At 40.3% G+C, this 21694-nt stretch overlaps 1 protein-coding gene across 1 annotated transcript in view; it reads right to left on the minus strand.

The window, feature by feature from the left end:
* Window positions 1-454: 454 nt before the first annotated feature.
* Window positions 455-21694, minus strand: part of LOC126480875 (RING finger and SPRY domain-containing protein 1-like) — a 165587-nt gene continuing 144347 nt past the window's right edge. The window contains exons 10-11 of the mRNA XM_050104254.1: window positions 5062-5276; window positions 455-1088 (exon numbers count right to left, since the gene is read on the minus strand). Coding sequence (XP_049960211.1) covers window positions 1021-1088; window positions 5062-5276 — 283 coding nt within the window. The 3' untranslated portion in view covers window positions 455-1020. The remainder of the gene's footprint in view (window positions 1089-5061; window positions 5277-21694) is intronic.

The raw sequence follows: 21694 nt of genomic DNA on the forward strand, positions 1-21694 counted from the left end.
CAATATTTCAATACAAGACACAAAAAATAATCTCCATGTACATTCTGCATCCATATCTAGGTCTTAGAATCAAGTTTTGTACTCAGATGCAAAAAATATTCAACAAGTTACAGCCTAACATAAAGCAAGAAACTGAGTATTCTTTCCAGTTTCAATGGAAATGAAAACACACTTCAGTAGCCACTCCTTCTGTAACTTTTATCATTGTCTAGACCGAAGGTTTGAAAATCTATATTAGCCACATGGCAGTGAGCAGTGTTCATTGTAAAGCAGCATCCCGAGTAGCAATGGTGTCTTTTTTTCACGTAGCAATGCAATCAAGAAAATATGAAGACATCCATAGAAGACAAACATTACCTATTTTATCTAACTGAGAAAGCAGAAGCTATTTCTCAAAATCAGCTTTCCGTCTAATTTAATAGGTTAAATTTGGTTACTGGAAGCACAAATAGCATTCTGTAGTACAGTGACAGTTTATTTTTAACACATTTTACAGAACAAGTTTCTTAAAGTCGTATCTCTCATGGTAATGCATATCATTTCACACCCCTGAAGGTAGAAGAAATAGAAGATGAGACACACTCTATGGTTCCATCTATCCACATGCTCTATCAGAGAAACGAGTATCTTCACCTAGGCAAAAAATAACTTCAAGCAGCGTAGGATATTCATTAATATGCCACACGGTATATTATGTCTTGGACATAGATCCATTCAGCCTTATTAATAAAGTATCAGGAAATATTTTTAGGACTTAATACTTTAAAATTCATATTTAAAATTATCTCGGTTTTCACTTTAATATCACAGACAATGAACATATGAGACAGGCACATGTTATAAGAACTCTTTTAATAATTAAACAATACAAAATCACTTTCACTATAACAACTATACATATCAAATAAATACAGTAGTAGTCCTCCTCACAAAAATTGACCAGTATGCGTAATGCAAAATTAAGTAGGACATCTGTACTGAAAACTGCAGGCTTCAGCCATATTGTCACAACACACGACATCACTCAGACTTAATGCTGTTCTTCCTCGAATGGAAGATGTTGCCATAATCCTGACAGTCTTGGCTAACTGTAACAAAAGAAAGGTATTATTACTTCTTTCACATATTTTCTGCTTTTTCATTATACAAGCCAAAGATATTCTATATTTTATTTGACAACTATACAATAGCATCACTGTAATGACAAAGATTCTCTAGAAACAATAGCTGTCTCAAAAGTAGGTTTATTCTCAAACAACTCCATTTGTAGATAAAGAGATATCACATGTACAGAAAGAAAAGACTGTCTAGTTACTAAACTCTGTTCAAAACTACTCTAGAAATGATACTTTGGCAGGAGCATGTGGAGATGGGGGGAACAGAGTTGCCACTTCCTGCACAGAATACACGCATAATCTTACATTTAATTTAACTCACTCAAACCGCAAAAAATGGCAAAAAAATGGAACTGGCATTAGTTTGCTCTGGAAGAGCTGCACCATGTTTTTATTTTAGTTTTATTTACAGCAACAGATTGTTAATATGATATAAGGATAGTCTCAAAAAGGGTATTTCTTAATGAGGTTATCATATGTTTGACATGTAAGAAACTTTTCTAAATGTAGGTAATAGAGTAAGGAAACTGAACTTTAGAATGCACTGTATTTTCATCTGCTCCAAACTTGAACTATGTCAGAGGTCTCTAACATGAGAGATGATCTGAGGTAAATGCAATGCTTAATTTTTCAAAAACTAATCGGTCACCCATTTGGTTTCATTGTGAGAAACAGATTGCTAAGTTTATAACTGACTTATGTTTTCTGTTCAGTTCTTATACTTATTTTTAACATAACAAAATTTATCCATGTTAACTGAGATGAGGATATTTATTTTATACATTTGGAAGAAAGACGCATTACAATACGAAATATGTCCTCCCAGTACTGCAGCCATTATACAGGGTTATCAAAAAGAATCATCTGATTTTTAAAAAAATCATAACTATTATGTTATTTGAGATATGTGCGCGAACAACATGCTGTTGGAAAGAGCAAACTCTTGAGTTTTACATGATTCCTACCAAGAAGCAGCAGTGTGTGTCCACTTCAGTTCTATTAGACGATGGCACGAACAATTCCGAGAAACTGAGACATCGTGTAACAGCAGCTGTGGAAGGTGTACCATATTTACTCGAATCTAAGCTGCACATGAAAAATGAGACTCGAAATCGGGGGGGGGGGGGGGGGGGGGGGGGGGGGGGCTGAATGCTTGCTGTTCTTCCCGTGTGCCTCCCCACTACTTCTGTCTTGGTTGTCACTCTCCAACAAATTTTGAACAGTGTATAGGCATCACAACACAGATACGTGAAAGGTTTTAAAAAGAAAAAAATTTCAGGAAAAGGTGTTTCTTTTCTTGTCAAAAAAAAAAAAAAAAAAAAAAAAAAAAAAAAAAAAAAAAAAAAAAAAAAGTAGGCACAACAATGCACTGAAGGCCAGTAAGTTCTTGTGAAACCTTTCTGGGCAAATGTAGAAAGTTTATACTGAAGAAGAATGCATGAAAATTATGCTGCCACCAAATGGTCATGAGGAAAAGATTAGTAAGATTAGGATGCATTCAAAGGCACACAGTTCATTTTCTCCTCACTCAATAAGCAAATTGAACAGGAAAAGAAATTCATAATATTGGTACGATGTACTCTCCACCATGCATACAGTGGCTTGTGAACTACCTATGTAGGTGGAAAACTTAATGGTACACGGATGATATGAATCTTTTGAAAGGCTGAGACAAGACTGTCATCCAGGATCTTCAATTAAGAGAGACATTTCTAGTTAGATAAGAAAGACATAAGTGAATAACTGACTGCAAAACTTGAAATTTGAGAAGCAATGGGATGTAACTGGCATGTTAGAATCTGTGTATGGTTGAGGGATGATGGACATGGGAGTGGTGGGGGAATGCAGTGTAATGGCATGTCTGGAAACCACAATATATTGCAAAAAAATGTATAACTGAGGAGAGAAAAATAATTGGCCAGATTTGAGTAGGACTCAAAGACACTGAAGGTTCCACATCAACTTAATCATGTATATAGACAGTTCAGCCATTCCACGAATTGAGGATCTTAATGGTTTTTGCCTGTTATCGATACTGATACTGGGAAGGTATCAGTCCCAGGGATTCCAAGCCTTTCGAGAATGTTTTAACTTCAAGTTTGAAGTTGCATAACAAATGACAGAAGAATTTTTTGTACAATATAATTACAAATTAACCATTTTCTGATTTTTTCCTTTACTTGTACTATGAATCCTTGCTTCTTGCCAAATTTAATGATCATAGGCCAACAGGAAGTACTCTATCGGTTTTGACAATTGAGTTGCAAGTATCAAAATATGTAACATAAATGGCCATATCTTTTCATTGCATTGACACAGAAGCTTCACTTTGTTTGCATCACCAAGGGGCCATAGACCTAAATATCTGACAAATTTCAACTTGATACATTTGTGTGTTCTTCAGAAAGAGTGTTTTGAACAGTTGGACAGAAAGAAAGACAGACAGACAGAGTAATCACCCCTTTAGGGTTCCGATTCTTTCTGATTGTGATACAGAATTAAGAGTATGTCAATGAACAATTTGTCCTGGTATCTTGCAGGATATTTTTATATGTGGAAGTAATGTTAATTTTAGGAATAAGTTACTAATGTAAATGCTGAAAGTAAACAGTAGGAAAGTTTTAAAGCAAAATGAGAACTGTTTAAGAAAACAAACTTTTTTGATTCTTTGTAAGACAGGACATGACCAAAAGCCACTCTAACAAATTACCAATCAACTGAACTTGTTAACATTGCACAGAAACCAAAAAGACAGGTGTAATGATAAGCATGGCTACAGAAAGAGCAGTGTCTCTGTAACAGTGATGTATTAAGATTTTGGAGGCAGAATTTTTACAGAAATGTAGTATTTTGCCAGTGGCCATGTGTGCAAATAACAGTATCATTGTGAGCTGTGGAATGATTGTTCAACTTCTAACTTCTGTTTGAGAAACTCTGCGCATAGATGGATGTGTCAAAAGACATAATATATTACATATGGACAAAAAGAGAAGTGTGTGTATACACTGAAGCGACAAACAAAAATTTGTAGCAAGGCTGTGTTTCAAACCTGGGTCTCCTGCTCACTAGGAAGATACACTAACCACAACAGCACCCTGGCACAGTAGCTTTATACAACTACATGGACTACCTTAGCATGCCTCTCCCCTCAGTCCAAACTCCCATTCATGCCTCAGCCGACTTGGTATAGCGAATGAACTCTAACAGCATTACAGAAGCTCTCTAACTGTATTGGAGAAGCACCCCAACATCGAACAAAATGGGGGATCCTGCCTGAAACCCAGGCTTAGGTGCTCTAATAAAATGAAATTATACGGTTCCTAAGACTTTTCATGTCTCAAACATCTATGCAGACAAACGACAAATGAAAATTTGTAGCAAGGCTGGGATTCAAACCCAGGTCTCCTGCTCACAAGGCATATGCACTAACCTCTAAACCACCCTGGCTCAGTGGCTGTGCACAACTGCACAGACTACCCTAGCATGCCTCCCTCCTCAATCCAAGTAGTGTGATAGATAAAATGTGATAGAGAAGCTTATTCTGTGTATGTTATCTATTTAAAGTTTTAGAGCTTGACCTCTACACACCTTTTATTTGAGCCTAAAGCACATCACAGAGTATATGGAGGGATTTTATCAGTGGATTGACCTGCAACAGTTGGCTATGAATACGTTTTCCATTTTGGAGGACCCCTATGGAGTAGGCCCTATTATACAGTGAGTTTAACAGCAGGCAGCATCACAAGTTCTTGAAATATACATTAATTGAAACTCTTCAAAATATAAAAATGAAATAACTTATTTTCCCTTAGTGAATTTAAAAAGTCACAAATATTACTAAAGCAAAATTTGAGTATATTATTCAAAATGTATCATGCAATGCACAATCAAAAATCCTACGGATTATAAGTTTCAGATTTTTTTTTGTTTAAGAAAAAGCACTTACTTCTATATGGCACAGTATCACGAAGGGTTATCTGGAACAGTGGAAGCAATTGGTGCCCTGCACCATGGGGCACCTCTGACAACTGCGTACAACAGCTGGAGCAGAAGCCCTGATGTCCACAAGGCTCCAAGCGCACAGAGGCACGTCTGTCAAAGCAGAGGGAGCACGAGTCCTCTCTCACTGACAGTTTTCTAAGCTCTTCCAAACGTACATGCCTGGGGAACAGAAATGAGAAATTTTAAAGCTTTTATAATTCTTAAAAAGTGACACTCCCTGCATTAATGAATATTAATACACAGTAAAATCCAATGGAACTGGATTAGGTAAACAAAGTGACTCACCAAGCGCACAGCAGGAGAACAGAAATGTACAGTTATTGGTGAGTAGATTTTTCTTTACCTATCCAATTAACTTATATTTTCAAAAATAGGTAATTCTCATTGACACAGTAAAATCCAAGCTATTTTAACATTAGATAATGAAATCGGTAAGCAAACGAAATTTTTTGAAGAACTAATGGACAACCGAAGCACAGTTTTTAAAAAAAAGATACCCACACATGCTTAACCTGCAATCTGTTCTAACAAGGAGATATCCACCAAAATGGTATATTAGCAAATTAAATCAACCATTATACGATATCACAGTGCCCGTGCTACTCCAAATTATGATGCACAGTTCCTTTGGAATTACATACTTGTCTGAAGGAACAGACACTGTGGGGACTATAGCTATTACGAAATACATTAAACGCATTCACAATTGCAAACATGGACTACCATCAGCTCTATAATGGAATGGCAACAACGATAAATTTGTGCCAGTAGTCATGTAGTCACATGGTTGACGGCATATGGAGGTTTGGGTCCAGCACTCCATTATACAAACTATGGTGGTAAATATTCACGACAGTTAATACCATTCTTCAAAGGAAACCTAAAACAAGCTTTGGTCTTTGTTTAAATTGCTGCATTTTCTGAAACAATGTTGTCATAAGAGACCATATCCAAACCCCCCCCCCCCCCCCCCCCCCCCCCCCCCCCACCCACACACACACAACTGATAATTTCCTTACAAATAAACTGCCAGGAGTGCTAGTTCTGCAAGGTTTACAGAAGAGCTTCTATGAAGTTTGGAAGGTAGGAGACAAGGTACTGACAAAACTGAAGCTGTGACTACAGGTTGAGAGTCGTGCTTGGGTAGCTCGGTCAGTAGAGCACTTGCTCGCGAAAGGCAAAGGTCTACGTTAGAGTCTCAGTCTGGCACACAGTTTTAATCTGCCAGGAAGTTTCATATCAATCCACACTCCGCTGCATAGTGAAAAATCTCATTCTGGATAATGAACACAGTTTCATCAACATACGCGATCTGACAATGCACTCAGTGTGGTTCTAGCATGGCCAATATATGTGAAGTCCACTATTTAGCATCTTCACTCCACTTTCAGTTTTCATAATTTTTCAAGTCAGTGTGCTTGTTCTACATACCATAGCACAGTGAGCAGTCCACCATAACTATTAATGACCTGTTGAGGTTTTTCATGAACAGGCAACATAGGCAACATCACCACTATGACGCCACCTAAGAATCAGAGATGTAATAATATTTATCACATGTTTGAGTCATCTGCTGTGCTGTGCTGTAGGGATTATAGTCACTGGCCTGTAACATGCGTGTCACCGGTTTCATCCCCACTTCCTGCAATTATTTATGATTGAACTTGTGTGATTACTGGAAGGTTCTAGGATTGACGTATTTATTGGATACTGAACCTCCATACAACATTATTTGTATCTATAAATAGAAGCACACTTTGCTAAGACAGGCAGTCCAGCTCTATGAGTACTTTCATCTGTACTCAATAAATGTCATTTCTGAGTAAAATGTTAGTTCTTGATGACATCCTTTCTCTCATGATTGGTACTTGATACCAGATATTACATGACAAAGTTTGGTGGTGATGTTTGGTATCTCTGACATCAACAACACCAAAAGACTACAAAGACTACAAAAAGCTGGTATCTTCATGGGCAAGAATGAGAATACAAACAGTAAATTCATTTTACAATCCATATTATCAAAGTGCCAATGGATTCAAAAGCATCAGTGGGTCAGATGCATACCATGCATTCACAGTATTTTTGAGAGATCCTGGCCAGGATCCCATGAAATGGCTAACGGGAGTCAACTGTGTCACTAAATACAACAGGTGGGATGCCTTACCAACATCTACTTTCATTTGCACAGAACAACACAGCAGTGGTTCTGATAACAATGAATAGCCCAACACCAGGAGGAGGCAACACAGTCATATATACAGAGTTTTATATATTGTTTTGGTGCTGTATCACATAGTGAACCTGAACAGGACATCAGCTGACGAAGTTTCACAATTGATGAAGTGACTGGCAGAAGGCATCTATCAAGCACTTCTTTAGAAAGATTCCCCAAAGCAATAGTTCGTCAAGTGGTACCAGAACATCGAGGCAATGCATTAGAAAGAATATCTTGAAAGAATTTCAACAAACTTACGAGATGTAAATACACTGACGGTAAAGAAAATTACACTACCTAAAATTAATTAATGTAGAGTAATGAACTTTTGGAAATACATTTGTATAGGTAACATATTTATGTGACTAACATTGCAAGATCACAGATTAATGCAAGTGCAAGATATGCCATCACAAATGTGAAATGGCGGTACATTAATAATGGGTGTAACCACAAGAATATTGAATCATGAAAATGTGCATACATTGTGTTGTACAGGTGCCAGTTGTCAGTTGTCAGTTTGTGGGGATGGAGTTCCATGCCTGTTGCACTTGGTCAGTGAATATAGGGTCAATTAATGCTGCTTGTGGATGATGCTGGAGTTGTCCGATGATTCCCACATGTATTCAACTGGAGACAGAACTGGTGATTGAGAAAGCCAAGGCAACATGTCAACACTCCATAGAGCATGTCGGGTTACAACAGCTGTATGTGGTAAACACCACAATGGAATGCTGTTCATGAGTGGCAGCACAACAGGTCAAATCACCAGATTGACATCCAAATTTGCACTCAGGGTGTGTGAGAAAACCACACGAGTGCTCCTGCTGTCATATGCAACTGCATCCCAGACCCTAACATCAGAGGTAGACTGCAAGCCCTCAACTGGCTTCCTCCTGACCAAAACACAGCCATCACTGGCACTGAGGCAGAATCAGCTTTCCTCGGAAAACACAGCAGACGTCCACAATGCCCTCCAATGAGCTCTCACTTCACACCACTCACACATGGTGGTGGTTGGGGTCAGTGGAGTGCAGGCTGGCTCGGAGCTGTCCTCGGAGTAAGTGATTCGTAACACTTTGTTGTGACATTGTAATACCAACTGCTGCTCAAATTGTTGCTGCAGATTCAGTAAGATGCATCAGACCCACACACCGAACATCAGGGTCTTCCCCCTCAGCAGTGCGACGTGGCTGTCCAGAGCCTGGTCTTCTTGCAACTGCAGATTAGTGGTTACATTCCTGCCAAGTCCTTCTGCAATACTGCAAAAGGAACATCCAGCTTCTTATTCCCCTATTACAAAATTTTGTTCAAACTCACTGAGGTGTTGATAATGATGTCTTTGTCACCTTAAATGCATTCTTGACTAACATCAGCTCACTACATCCGATCTCAAAGGTAACTAATGCTCATGACCACTACAAAATGTTAAAGCAAACCTGATTTGCATCCTCGTAGTGGCGCTATGTCACACAACTCCTTGTTGGTGTTGCGGTGTTTTTTCTTTCCCCATCAGTGTATGTCACGACTTACAAATGTCATAGAAGACCATCAGGAGCCTTCATCATGAATATGATGAATAATAAGAGGAGAGGGATCAGGGTTTATTAATTCTGTGAATGTCAAACTCACGTGGCTGGCAGTAGAAGTGTTTAATGTCAAACCAGTCAGGAGGTAGCAGCAAAGTTAACTCAAGAAAAGTTTTGCTGATAGATGGCACTAGTCACCACAAGGCAGACCAACTCTGAGAAATGAAGTCAGAAAGCCCAGGTTCTGGGGTGCCATTTTCTGTGATACCTACATATATGGCCATACTCTGCAGACCATTGAGAAGTGTAAGGCAGAATGTACTTCCTATTGTACGAGCTCATTATGGCTTCTTCCTGCTTCTCTCAAGTATGGGGCACAGGCACAGAGATTGTTTAATACCTCTGTGCATGCTGTAATTAGTCTAAACCTGTTCTTGTGATCCCTATAGGAGCGACAAATAGGGGTTGTAACTATATATTCCCAGAACCATATCTTAATATACAGATTCTTTAACTCTGGAAGTAGGTTCTCTCAGAATAGTCTGTGTAGATCTTCAAACATCTATCAGTAGAGTTTCTCCATCATCTCTATGACACTCCCATGGTCCAAACAAACCTGCACGTCTTCATTTTGTAACTGCACAATTTTACATTTCTGAATATTTAAAGCAAGCCAATCCTTGCACCACTTTGAAATCTTATCAAAATCCAAATAAGTATCTGTGCAGATTTTTCCAGACAATAATTTCTTATAGCTTATCACAACATATGCAAAACGTCTGGGGTAGCTATTAATATTGTCAGCAAGATTATTAATATACACTCCTGGAAATTGAAATAAGAACACCGTGAATTCATTGTCCCAGGAAGGGGAAACTTTATTGACACATTCCTGGGGTCAGATACATCACATGATCACACTGACACAACCACAGGCACATAGACACAGGCAACAGAGCATGCACAATGTCGGCACTAGTACAGTGTATATCCACCTTTCGCAGCAATGCAGGCTGCTATTCTCCCATGGAGACGATCGTAGAGATGCTGGATGTAGTCCTGTGGAACGGCTTGCCATGCCATTTCCACCTGGCGCCTCAGTTGGACCAGCGTTCGTGCTGGACGTGCAGACCGCGTGAGACGACGCTTCATCCAGTCCCAAACATGCTCAATGGGGGACAGATCCGGAGATCTTGCTGGCCAGGGTAGTTGACTTACACCTTCTAGAGCACGTTGGGTGGCACGGGATACATGCGGACGTGCATTGTCCTGTTGGAACAGCAATTTCCCTTGCCGGTCTAGGAATGGTAGAACGATGGGTTCGATGACGGTTTGGATGTACCGTGCACTATTCAGTGTCCCCTCGACGATCACCAGTGGTGTACGGCCAGTGTAGGAGATCGCTCCCCACACCATGACGCTGGGTGTTGGCCCTGTGTGCCTCGGTCGTATGCAGTCCTGATTGTGGCGCTCACCTGCACGGCGCCAAACACGCATACGACCATCATTGGCACCAAGGCAGAAGCGACTCTCATCGCTGAAGACGACACGTCTCCATTCGTCCCTCCATTCACGCCTGTCGCGACACCACTGGAGGCGGGCTGCACGATGTTGGGGCGTGAGCGGAAAATGGCCTAACGGTGTGCGGGACCGTAGCCCAGCTTCATGGAGACGGTTGCGAATGGTCCTCGCCGATACCCCAGGGGCAACAGTGTCCCTAATTTGCTGGGAAGTGGCGGTGCGGTCCCCTACGGCACTGCGTAGGATCCTACGGTCTTGGCGTGCATCCGTGCGTCGCTGCGGTCCGGTCCCAGGTCGACGGACACGTGCACCTTCCGCCGACCACTGGCGACAACATCGATGTACTGTGGAGACCTCACGCCCCACGTGTTGAGCAATTCGGCGGTACGTCCACCCGGCCTCCCGCATGCCCACTATACGCCCTCGCTCAAAGTCCGTCAACTGCACATACGGTTCACGTCCACGCTGTCGCGGCATGCTACCAGTGTTAAAGACTGCGATGGAGCTCCGTATGCCACGGCAAACTGGCTGACACTGACGGCGGCGGTGCACAAATGCTGCGCAGCTAGCGCCATTCGACGGCCAACACCGCGGTTCCTGGTGTGTCCGCTGTGGCGTGCGTGTGATCATTGCTTGTACAGCCCTCTCGCAGTGTCCGGAGCAAGTATGGTGGGTCTGACACACCGGTGTCAATGTGTTCTTTTTTCCATTTCCAGGAGTGTACAATAAGAACAGCAACGGTTGCAACACACCTTACCTGGAGCAAACTTGAAGTTGCTTCTACACCTGTCGATGACTCACAATTTGAAATAACATGCTGTGTCCACCTACACAAGAAATTCTCAATCCATCTAAATCTACATTGATACTCTGCAAATTACATTTAAGTGGCTGGCAGATCATTTCTCCCTATGTAGGACGGCGTCAACAAATTATTTTTGCATTCAGAAGAGAAAGTTGGTGATTGGAATTTCGCGACAAGATTCCTCCGCAGCAAAAAACGCCTTCGTTTTAATGATGTCTATCCATCATCCTGTATCATTTCAGTGACACTCTCTCCCATATTTCGCGCTAATACAAAACGAGGTGCCCTTCTTTGAACTTTTTCGATGTACTCCATCAATCTTATCTGGTAAGGATCCCACACCACGCAGCAGTATTCTAAAGAGGATGGACAAGTGTAGAGCAGACACTCTCCTTATTAAATCTGTTACATTTGCTAAGTGTCCTGCCAATAAAATGCAGTCTTTGGTTAGCCTTCCCCATAGCATTTTCTGTGTGTTCCTTCCAATTTAAGTTATTAGTAATTGTAATTCCTAGGTATTTAGTAGAATTTACAGCCTTCAGATTTGACTGATTTATCGGGTTATCGAAGTTTAACCGATTCCTTTTAGCACTCATGTGGATGACCTCACACTTTTCGTTATTTAGGGTCAATTGCCAATTTTTGCACCACACATATATCTTTTCTAAATTGTTTTGGAATTTGTTTTGACCTTCTGATGTGTCTAATAGTTAATAAATGACAGCATCATTTATGGATGGGGGGAAAAAAAAAGAAAGACGGCTGCTCAGATTGTCTCCCAAACATTTATATAGATAAGGAACAGCATGGGGCCTATAACACACTACCATGGGGAACGCCAGAAATCACTTCTGTTTTACTCAATGACTTTCCATCAGTTACTATGAACTGTGACCTCTCTGACAGGAAATCAATTACAAAACTGATACTATATTCCATAGGCACGCAATTTCGCTAGAAGCCACTTGTGTGGTACAGTGTCACGAGCCTTCTGGAAATCCAGAAACATGGAATCAGTTTGAAATCTCTTGCCAATAGCAGTCAACACTTCGTGCAGCCACAAATTTTGTTTTATACCATGTGCAACCAAACTTTCAATAACAAGCATACTTCTGGTACGTAGCCAAATTGAGTAATACTGCATCACCCGACTCTCTTGATCCAACATTTCCAGGATGTCATGTGAGCAAAGTGCAAGTTGGGTTGCAAACGATCGATGTTTTTGGAATCCATCCTAATTGGCATTGCTGAGGCATTCTCTTTGTGATACCTCAGTATGTTTGAGCTTAGAATATGTCCAAAGATTCTACAAACCCCACTATCAGGCTCCTTCATCCTCCCATCTCTTTCATGAAGATTAACTGCCGAAATTTACAGTGACAGAACAAAATTGCCAAAAAAGATGTATGCCCATTGCCATGAACTGGTGACACTTTCGACTGTTTTGGAAGCATTAGTATTTCTCCACTATGGATACACAGACTAGCTACAGAGTAAAGGCTGTTTTCATAATGCCTGGAGGCCTCTTACTTCAAAGTTATGTCATTTGGCTATAGTGCCGAGACACCTTTGAATGCATGATGGGCAAACTGTTTCAGCATTTTACATGGACAACTTGTCTTTGCTACCTAGGTGACATTGTCATTTTCTCAGACATTTCAAGAGCATCTTAGTCATGTGACAACTGTGCTGAAGTGCGTTCATGATGCAGGTCTTCGCCTGAATCCAATAAAGTGCCTCGTCAGAAAAAATAATGTACTGTCCATGCAGATTAAGTGATTGCTTGATTTTATTATTTTTTATATTTTAAGTCACAAAGTGCCTCTTTGCTGTTCAAGAAATGAAAAGCCATAACATATTTTCCAACTATTTGGAACATTCATGATTGACAGCTTCCTGGGAATGTACTCCTACTACAGATGTTTCATACAAGATTTCAGTTGGAAGCCACAGCCACTACAAGGCTTGGAAACAGGCCAGGGGATGGTTTCCAGAACAACTCTTTCAACGATGTGTGTGTGCTGATCTGAAACTTTCTGGGAAATTAAAAGATTCCGCATTCAAATCCTGCTTCAGCACACAATTTTAATCTGCCAGGAATTTTAAAACATTGTACACTTCATTGCAGAATGAAAGATTTATTATGGAATTGTTTGAATCAATTTAGGGAAACACTGAAAATTTAAATCAAGTTGACTGGATGGGGATTGGGAACATGATCTACCTGAGTTAAGGGTCCAGTATGCTAACCATCGTGCCACCTCACTTAGTAAAATCATGAAAACTTGTGTACAAAATTTCATTTTTTAAGTTATTAATTAAGGACCTGCAAATCAAGTTATTAATTTGTAGTTGTGTAATACTGATTTCTATCAAATAGGAAATAAGCTGTTAGTAATTAAACAAGTTTAATGTAATCTTCATACATCCATATTTAAACTGGATGAAGGTGGGACACAGCTGGTATAATTTTTATTAAAATTAAATTCCTCCAGCTGTACTTAAGATTTTTTTATTTACTTCGCTACTAGTTTCGGCGTTGCATCAATACCATCTACAGGCCTGTACACTCTGATGAAATCGGTTGTGTGTGGCTCAGTCTAGAGGTCCACGTTGAGATCAACACGTGCTCCACATGGGTGGCGGGCAGTAATTCACCTTACTGCCCGCCATCTATGTGGAGCACACGTTGATCTCACCGTGGGCCTCTAGACTGAGCCACACACAACTGATTTCATCAAAGTGTACAGGCCTGATGGTGGCGTTGACGCAATGCCGAAACTAGTAGCGAAGTAAATAAAAAATCTTAAGCACATCTGGAGGAATTTAATTTTAATAAAAAAGGTTTAATGTAGGCTGACAGTTATCTTGCCTGCAGTTGCTACAGATAAGTTCAGGACTTTTATCAGTAATTTTTATCTGTATACATCAGCAAATATTACTGCAGTTCAAAAGATTTAACAAGCCTCATTTTTCATTTGTGTTGATCGAAAACAGGAATAAATAAGTGATAAACTTTGTGGGATGCAGCAACTGATTTTCCTGTGCTCTTCTTGTAATGGCATATGTTACTTAGATCCTCCAATATAGAAATATAAGCTGTAGAAACATTTATGTTAAATTTGTTTGTCCTCAAACACAAATGCTTTTATATGGCCTATCCATTCTTTTCAAGGTGCAACCTGCTTAATACAACAAATTAGTATTAACAGAACTATTAACACAAACAGCAATAGAAACTGGATGACAGAACAGCACAGAGTGGATAGTGGGAAAGATAACAGCTCAAGTTCCAAAGCGTCTGCAGGATGATCATCTCCTCCCTTTTATTGTGCCAGTGTCAATCTCCCCCTGTGAACGTACAGGATTTGTTCATAGCTTATTTAATTGCTAATAACTTCCACATTATATGTGCTCTGGTGTAACCAAAAGCACTGGAACGAAGAGAACAAACACAAGACCAGAGAAGGCAGTGAGGAAATGTCAGTCAATAGCCTGCTGACTGGTCTGATGCAGCCCACCACGAATTCCTCTCCTATGCTAACCTCTTCATCTCAGAGTAGCACTTGCAACCTACGTCCTCAATTATTTGCTGGATGTATTTCAATCTCTACAGTTTTAGCCCTCTACAGTTCCCTCTAGTATCATGGGTGTCATTCCCTGATGTATTAACAGATGTCCTATCATCCCGTCCCTTCTCCTTATCAGCGTTTATTCCTTTCCTCTCCGATTCTGTGCACAAACTCCTCATTCCTTACCTTATCAGTCCATCTAATTTTCAACATTTGTCTGTAGCACCGTATCTCTAATGCTTCGATTCTCTTCTGTTCCGGTTTTACCACAGTCCATGTTTCACTCCCATACGATGCTGTACTCCAGATGTACATTCTCAGAAATTTCTTCCTCAAATTAAGGCCGGTATTTGATACTAGTAGACTTATCTTGGCCAAGAATGCCCTGTTTGCCATTGCTAGACTGCTTTTGATGTCTTCCTTGCTCCGTCTGTCATTGGTTATTTTACCGCCTATGTAGCAGAATTCCTTAACTTCATCTACTTTGTGACCATCAATCCTGATGTTAAGTTTCTCGCTGTTCTCATTTCTACTACTTCTCATTACCTTTGTCTTTCTACGATTTACTCTCAAAGCATACTCTGTACTCATTGGATTGTTGATTCCATTCAGCAGATCATGTAATTCTTCTTCACTTTCACTCAAGATAGCAATGTCATCCGGATCGTATCATTGACATCCTTTCACCTTGAATTTTAATTCCACTCCTGAACCTTTCTTTTATTTCCATCATGGCTTCCTCGATGTACAGATTGAACAGTAGGGGCAAAAGGCTAGATCCTTATCTTACACCCTGTTTCATACGAGCAATTCATTCTTGGTCATCCATTCTTATTATTCCCTCTTGGCTGTTGTACATATTGTATGTAACCCATCTCTCCCTATAGCTTACCCCCACTTTTTTCAGTATTTTGAACATCTTGGACCATTTTACATTGTTGAACGCTTTTTCCAGGTCGATAAATCATATGAACATGTTTTGGTTTTTCTTTAGTCTTGCTTCCATTCTTAACGGCAATGTCAGAATTACCTCTTTCATGCCTTTACCTTCCTTAAAGCCAAACTGATCGTTATCCAGCACATACTCAATTTTATTTTCCATTCTCCTTTATCTTATTCTTGTAAGCAACTTGGATGCATGAGCTGTAAAGCTGATTGTGCGATAATTCTCGCTCTTGTCAGCTCTTGCCATCTTCGGAATTGTGTGGATGACGCTTTCCCGAACGTCAGATGGTATGTCGCCAGACTCATACATTCTACACACCAACGTGAATAGTCATTTTGTTGCCACTTCCCCAATTATTTTAGAAATTCTGATGTAATGTTATCCATCCCTTCTGCCTTATTTGATCTAAAGTCCTCCAAATATCTTTTAAATCTGATTCTAATACTGGGTCCCCTGTCTCTTCTAAATCGACTCCTGTTTCTTCTTCTATCACATCAGACAAATCTTCCCCCTCACAGAAGCTTTCTATGTATTCTTTCCACCTGTCCACTCTCTCCTTTGCATTTAACAGTGGGATTCCTGTTGCACTTTACATACTGTATTACCCTTTAAATATCCTCATACGCTTTCTCCATCTCTTCATCTTCAGCTTGCAACGTCGGCATGTACACCTAAAATATCATTGTCGGTGTTGGTTTGCTGCTGATTCTGATAAGAACAACCCTATCACTGAACTGTTCACAGTAACACAAACTGTGCCCTACCTTCCTATTCATAACAAGATACGGACATTAGCGGACTGGTATAGACCAGCACTCGCAGAACGGATTGTAGCAATCTGTATCAAGTGCTTACTTGGACTTCGTCTATAGCGAAGATTGTTTTGCTGTTTGCATGTCGCCCATCATTGGGACACTTGTTCTAAATCTGAGGTTAAGTATTGTAAATCTGCTTTAGAGAAATAAAACTATTAATGTTATTTGCTTGAATTGTTATATAGCATTCCAAGTAAGCTGCATTCCTTAGGCACCTTATAAATGACAAGTGGGCAAGATCTGACAATATATATATAGCGCAATACATATCAACAATATCCTGGCATTAACATAGAGATTCCACCAGAAAAATGTATACACACTTTAAGGAATGAAAAGTATTACTTGTGTGTTTATTTTACATTCAATAATTGATCATACATGTTGTACAACCTTCAGTTTAGCACATGATTACTTTAAATGTTCCAAATTGTCACCGTTGGCGGCTATACACGTAACAGAACGATGAATGGTCGCCGCAACTACGCCCGTCAATGATATAGTGGAGATCACTGCACACATCGCTGTAATCTCCTGACAAAGTTCCTCCAGTGTGCATGGCTTACATCTGTAGACGTTATCTTTCAACGTTCCCCACAAGTAAAAGTCAATAGGTGTTAGATCTGGTGACCATGGAGGGAGCTCAATGGGCCCCCTTTGTCAAATCCAATACCACAGAAAACTGTCATCCAGGAAAGCTCTTATGGGTAGGTGGTAGTGTGGTGGCACCCTGTCCTGTTGGTAGAAAACCTCTTCATCAGCTCCATAAAGTGCACGTATACCAGGCAAAATTTATGTGGGTAACATTTCCAGGTACACTTATACAGTGACAGTAGCATCACAGAAAAAGGGTCCTACTAAGCAAGCCCCTAGATGACAGTCCAAACCACATGTGAACCCGTGGTAGCCAGACCGCTTTATCCACATAAACATGTGGATTTTCAGGTGCCCAGTACACACTGTTATACCAATTCCCAGTTCCATTAAGTTTAAATTGTGTCTTGTCACTCCACACACTACCTTCGACATAAATTGTTCATCATCAGTTACCATTTGCTCATGTTGTTGTTGTTGTTGTTGTTGTTATTGTGGTCTTCAGTCCAGAGACTGGTCTGATGCAGCTCTCCATGCTACGCTATCCTGTGCAAGCTTCATCATCTCCCAGTACTTACTGCAACCTACATCCTTCTGAATCTGCTTAGCGTATTCATCTCTTGGTCTCCCTCTATGATTTTTACCCACCACGCTGCCCTCCAATGCTAAATTTGTGATCCCTTGATGCCTCAGAACATGTCCTACTAACTGGTCCCTTCTTTTTGTCAAGTTGTGCCACAAACTCCTCTTCTCCCCAATTCTGTTCAATACTTCATCATTAGTTATGTGATCTACCCATCTAATCTTCAGCATTTTTCTGTAGCACCACATTTCGAAAGTGTCTATTCTCTTCTTGTCCAAACTATTTATCATCCACGTTTCACTTCCATACATGGCTACACTCCATACAAATACTTTCAGAAATAACTTCCTGACACTTAAATCTATACTCAACGTTAACAAATTCCTCTTCTTCAGAAACGCTTTCCTTAGCATTGCCATTCTACATTTTGTATCTTCTCTACTTCGACCATTATCAGTTATTTTGCTCCCCAAATAGCAAAACTCCTTTACTACTTTAAGTGTCTCATTTCCTAATCTAATTCCATCAGCATCACCCGACTTAATTCGACTACATTCCATTATCCTTGTTTTTGCTTTTGTTGATGTTCATCTTATATCCTCCTTTCAAGACACTGTCCATTCCGTTTTATTTCTTCTCCATGGACTTTAATACCCACTCCGAATTTTTCTTGTGTTTCCTTTACTGCTTGCTCAATATACAGATTGAAAAACATCGGGGCCAGGCTACAACCCTGTCTCATTCCCTTCCCAACAGCTGCTTCCCTTTCATGCGCCTCGACTCTTACAACTGCCATCTGGTTTCTGTACAAATTGTAAATAGCCTTTCGCTCCCTGTACTTTACCCCTGCCACCTTTAGAATTTGAAAGAGAGTATTCCAGTCAACATTGTCAAAAGCTTTCCCTAAAGTCTACAAATGCTAGAAACGTAGGTTTGCCTTTCCTTAATCTTTCTTCTAAGGTAAGTCGTAAGGTCAGTATTGCCTCAAGTGTTCCAATATTTCTATGGAATCCAAACTGATCTTCCCCAAGGTCGGCATCTACCAGTTTTTCCATTCGTCTGTAAAGAATTCATGTTAGTATTTTGCAGCTGTGACTTATTAAACTGATAGTTCGGTAATTTTCTCATCTGTCAACACCTGCTTTCTTTGGGATTGGAATTATTATATTCTTCTTGAAGTCTGAGGGTATTTCGCCTGTCTCCTACATCTTGCTCACCAGATGGTAGAGTTTTATCAGGACTGGCTCTCCCAAGGCCGTCAGTAGTTCTAATGGAATGTTGTCTACTCCCAGGGCCTTGTTTCGACTCAGGTCTTTCAGTGCTCTGTCAAACTCTTCACGCAGTATCGTATCTCCCATTTCAACTTCATCTACATCCACTTCCATTTCCATAATATTGTCCTCAAGTGCATCACCCTTGTATAGACCCTCTATATACTCCCACCTTTCTGCTTTCCCTTCTTTGCTTAGAACTGGGTTTCCATCTGAGCTCTTGATATTCATACAAGTGGTTCTCTTTTCTCCAAAGGTCTCTCTAATTTTCTTGTAGGCAGTATCTATCTTAACCCTAGTGAGATAAGCCTCTACATCCTTACATTTGTCCTCTAGCCATCCCTGCTTAGACATTTTGCACTTCCGTCGGTCTCATTTTTGAGATGTTTGTATTCCTTTTTGCCTGCTTCATTTACTGCATTTTTATATTTTCTCCTTTCATCAATTAAATTGCCCTTTGATTGTGGCACCATACACAATCATTAACCTGGCTCCAGGGAGGTAGGGTGCCCTTCCCTATTCCTCCACTGGGGTATTTCCTGCCTGGCGCGTCCACGTCGGGGGGGGGGGGGGGGGGGGGGGGGGGGGGGGGGGAGCATTCTACACTTCAGTAGGCTGGAGTGATAGGATGGCTGAGTTCAGGCAGAGACCCAGTCCCGTGGGGTATAACACGGAACCCATGCCCAGGGTTACGGGTGAAGACCTTAATGGCAGTGACGGCGGAGAAGGAAGACTTCGGAACGGCGTAGCTGGCAGATGAGGCAACCCTCCTTTCTGGGGATTAAATGAGAAGGGAACCACTGCCTTGTGGTGGAGGAGAAACTCCAAAGGCTAAGGGAGACAACCCCAACAGAAAATCCTTCCTTGCGTTAGGCCTAGCAAGCCAGTAGGAAAGTCTTCTTATATTGCTTTCAAAACACAGACGAGCCTCAGAACGAACCACTCAGGATTTGACCCCACTGCTTCTTCAAGTACTGGTGCAAATGATGGGAGACCTGATGATATTCATCAGTACAAGAAGATGAAACCAACTGGACTAAAAAATAACCTAAATATTGGCACCCTTAATATATTAACCCTCAATGGAAAAATGGAAGAAATGACAGATGTACTAACAGAGAGGAAGTTAGATATATTGGGATTAAGCGAAACAAAGTGGAAGGGAAAAGGTGAGAACAATTTGAGAGGAGGAGGAAAACTGTACTGGAGTGGGAATAACAGGTATGGAAGAAATGGTGTGGCATCATAATATTAAACCTGAGATTCCAAAAAGAAACACTAAAAGTAATCCAGATTTATGCACCTGAAGTGGGATGTAGCGAAGAAGAGAAGATGGACTTTGAAAATGTGTTAGAAAACCATATACAGAGTGCTAATATAGTGATGGGAGATTTTAATGCACAGGTAGGCAAAGACAGAAAGGGATTTGAGCAGGTATTGGGATGTTTTGGATATGGAGGCAGAAATGAAGAAGGGAAAAGACTCCTGGATTTGTGCCAGAGGAATGGAATGAAAATAGCAAACAGCTGGTTTATGAAGAGAGAAAGTCATGTTATCACCAGATACAGTTGGGATGGAATAATGAAGAGTGTAATTGATTATATTCTAGTAGATACGGAATGGGGAGAGAAAGTAACAAATGTGAAGGTAATTCCAAGTGTGAGTGCAGATGGAGACCATAGATTACTGGTGGGACAATGGAAAATGAATCAGTGTGTGAAAAATAGAAAACAGAAGAAAGTGATGAGGATACGGGATTGGAAATTGAAGGAGAGTGAATGCGCTGAGAAGTACAGGGAATTAATAACACAAAAATTTCCAAAAGAAGTTTTTTGCGATGTAGAAAAAGAATGGAGTTTTTTCAAAGACACTTTAGTCGAAGCAGCACAAAAAGTATGTGGCAGAACATCTGGAAAGGAAAAAATAAGACAGACAAGTTGGTGGGATGATACCACAATCCAAGCAGTTAGAAGAAAAAATGGAGCATGGAGAAAATGGTGGAAAACTAAAAATGATGAAGACCATAAAAGATATATAGAGGAAAAGAAGAAGTGCAAAGAAATAGTGGAAACAGCAAAGAAAAAGGCATGGGAAGAGTTTACAAAAAAACTTGAATAAGATGTGAAGAGCAATAAGAAAATGTTCTATAAAATGATGAAAAATAAAAGGAAGGCTTCTGAAGTACCAGTAAAGATGGAAACAGAGGACGGTACCATTATTGAAGATCCAGGGAATATAAAAGATCTCTGGAAAGAACATTTTAAGAAGCTGTTAAACGCTGAGGAGCAGGTACATGAGGAAACAACAAATAATGAAGAAATTGAGAGAAGTTGGGAAGCAGAATTAGGACAAATTACACGGGAAGAAATGGAAAACGCTCTGAAGAAGATGAATGGGGGGAAAGCCCCAGGACCTGATGAAGTATCAGTGGACATGATAAGAGCAGCAGGTCCAGTGGGAATGCAATGTCTATATAGAGTACTATCAAGCGTGTGGAGAAATAGTAAAATACCTGACGACTGGAGAACAGGAGACATTGTTCCCATCTTCAAGAAAGGCAATAAAAGACTTTGTAAAAACTACAGAGGAATAACCCTCATGAACCATACAGCCAAGATTTTTGAAAGAATTTTACTAAATCGAATAAGTGAAAAGATAGAAAAGGAGCTGAGTGAAGAACAGCATGGGTTTAGGAAAGGAAGGAGCACGATCGACCTGATATT

This window comes from Schistocerca serialis, chromosome 5 (genome assembly GCF_023864345.2).
Source record: "Schistocerca serialis cubense isolate TAMUIC-IGC-003099 chromosome 5, iqSchSeri2.2, whole genome shotgun sequence".
Lineage (NCBI taxonomy): Eukaryota > Metazoa > Arthropoda > Insecta > Orthoptera > Acrididae > Schistocerca > Schistocerca serialis.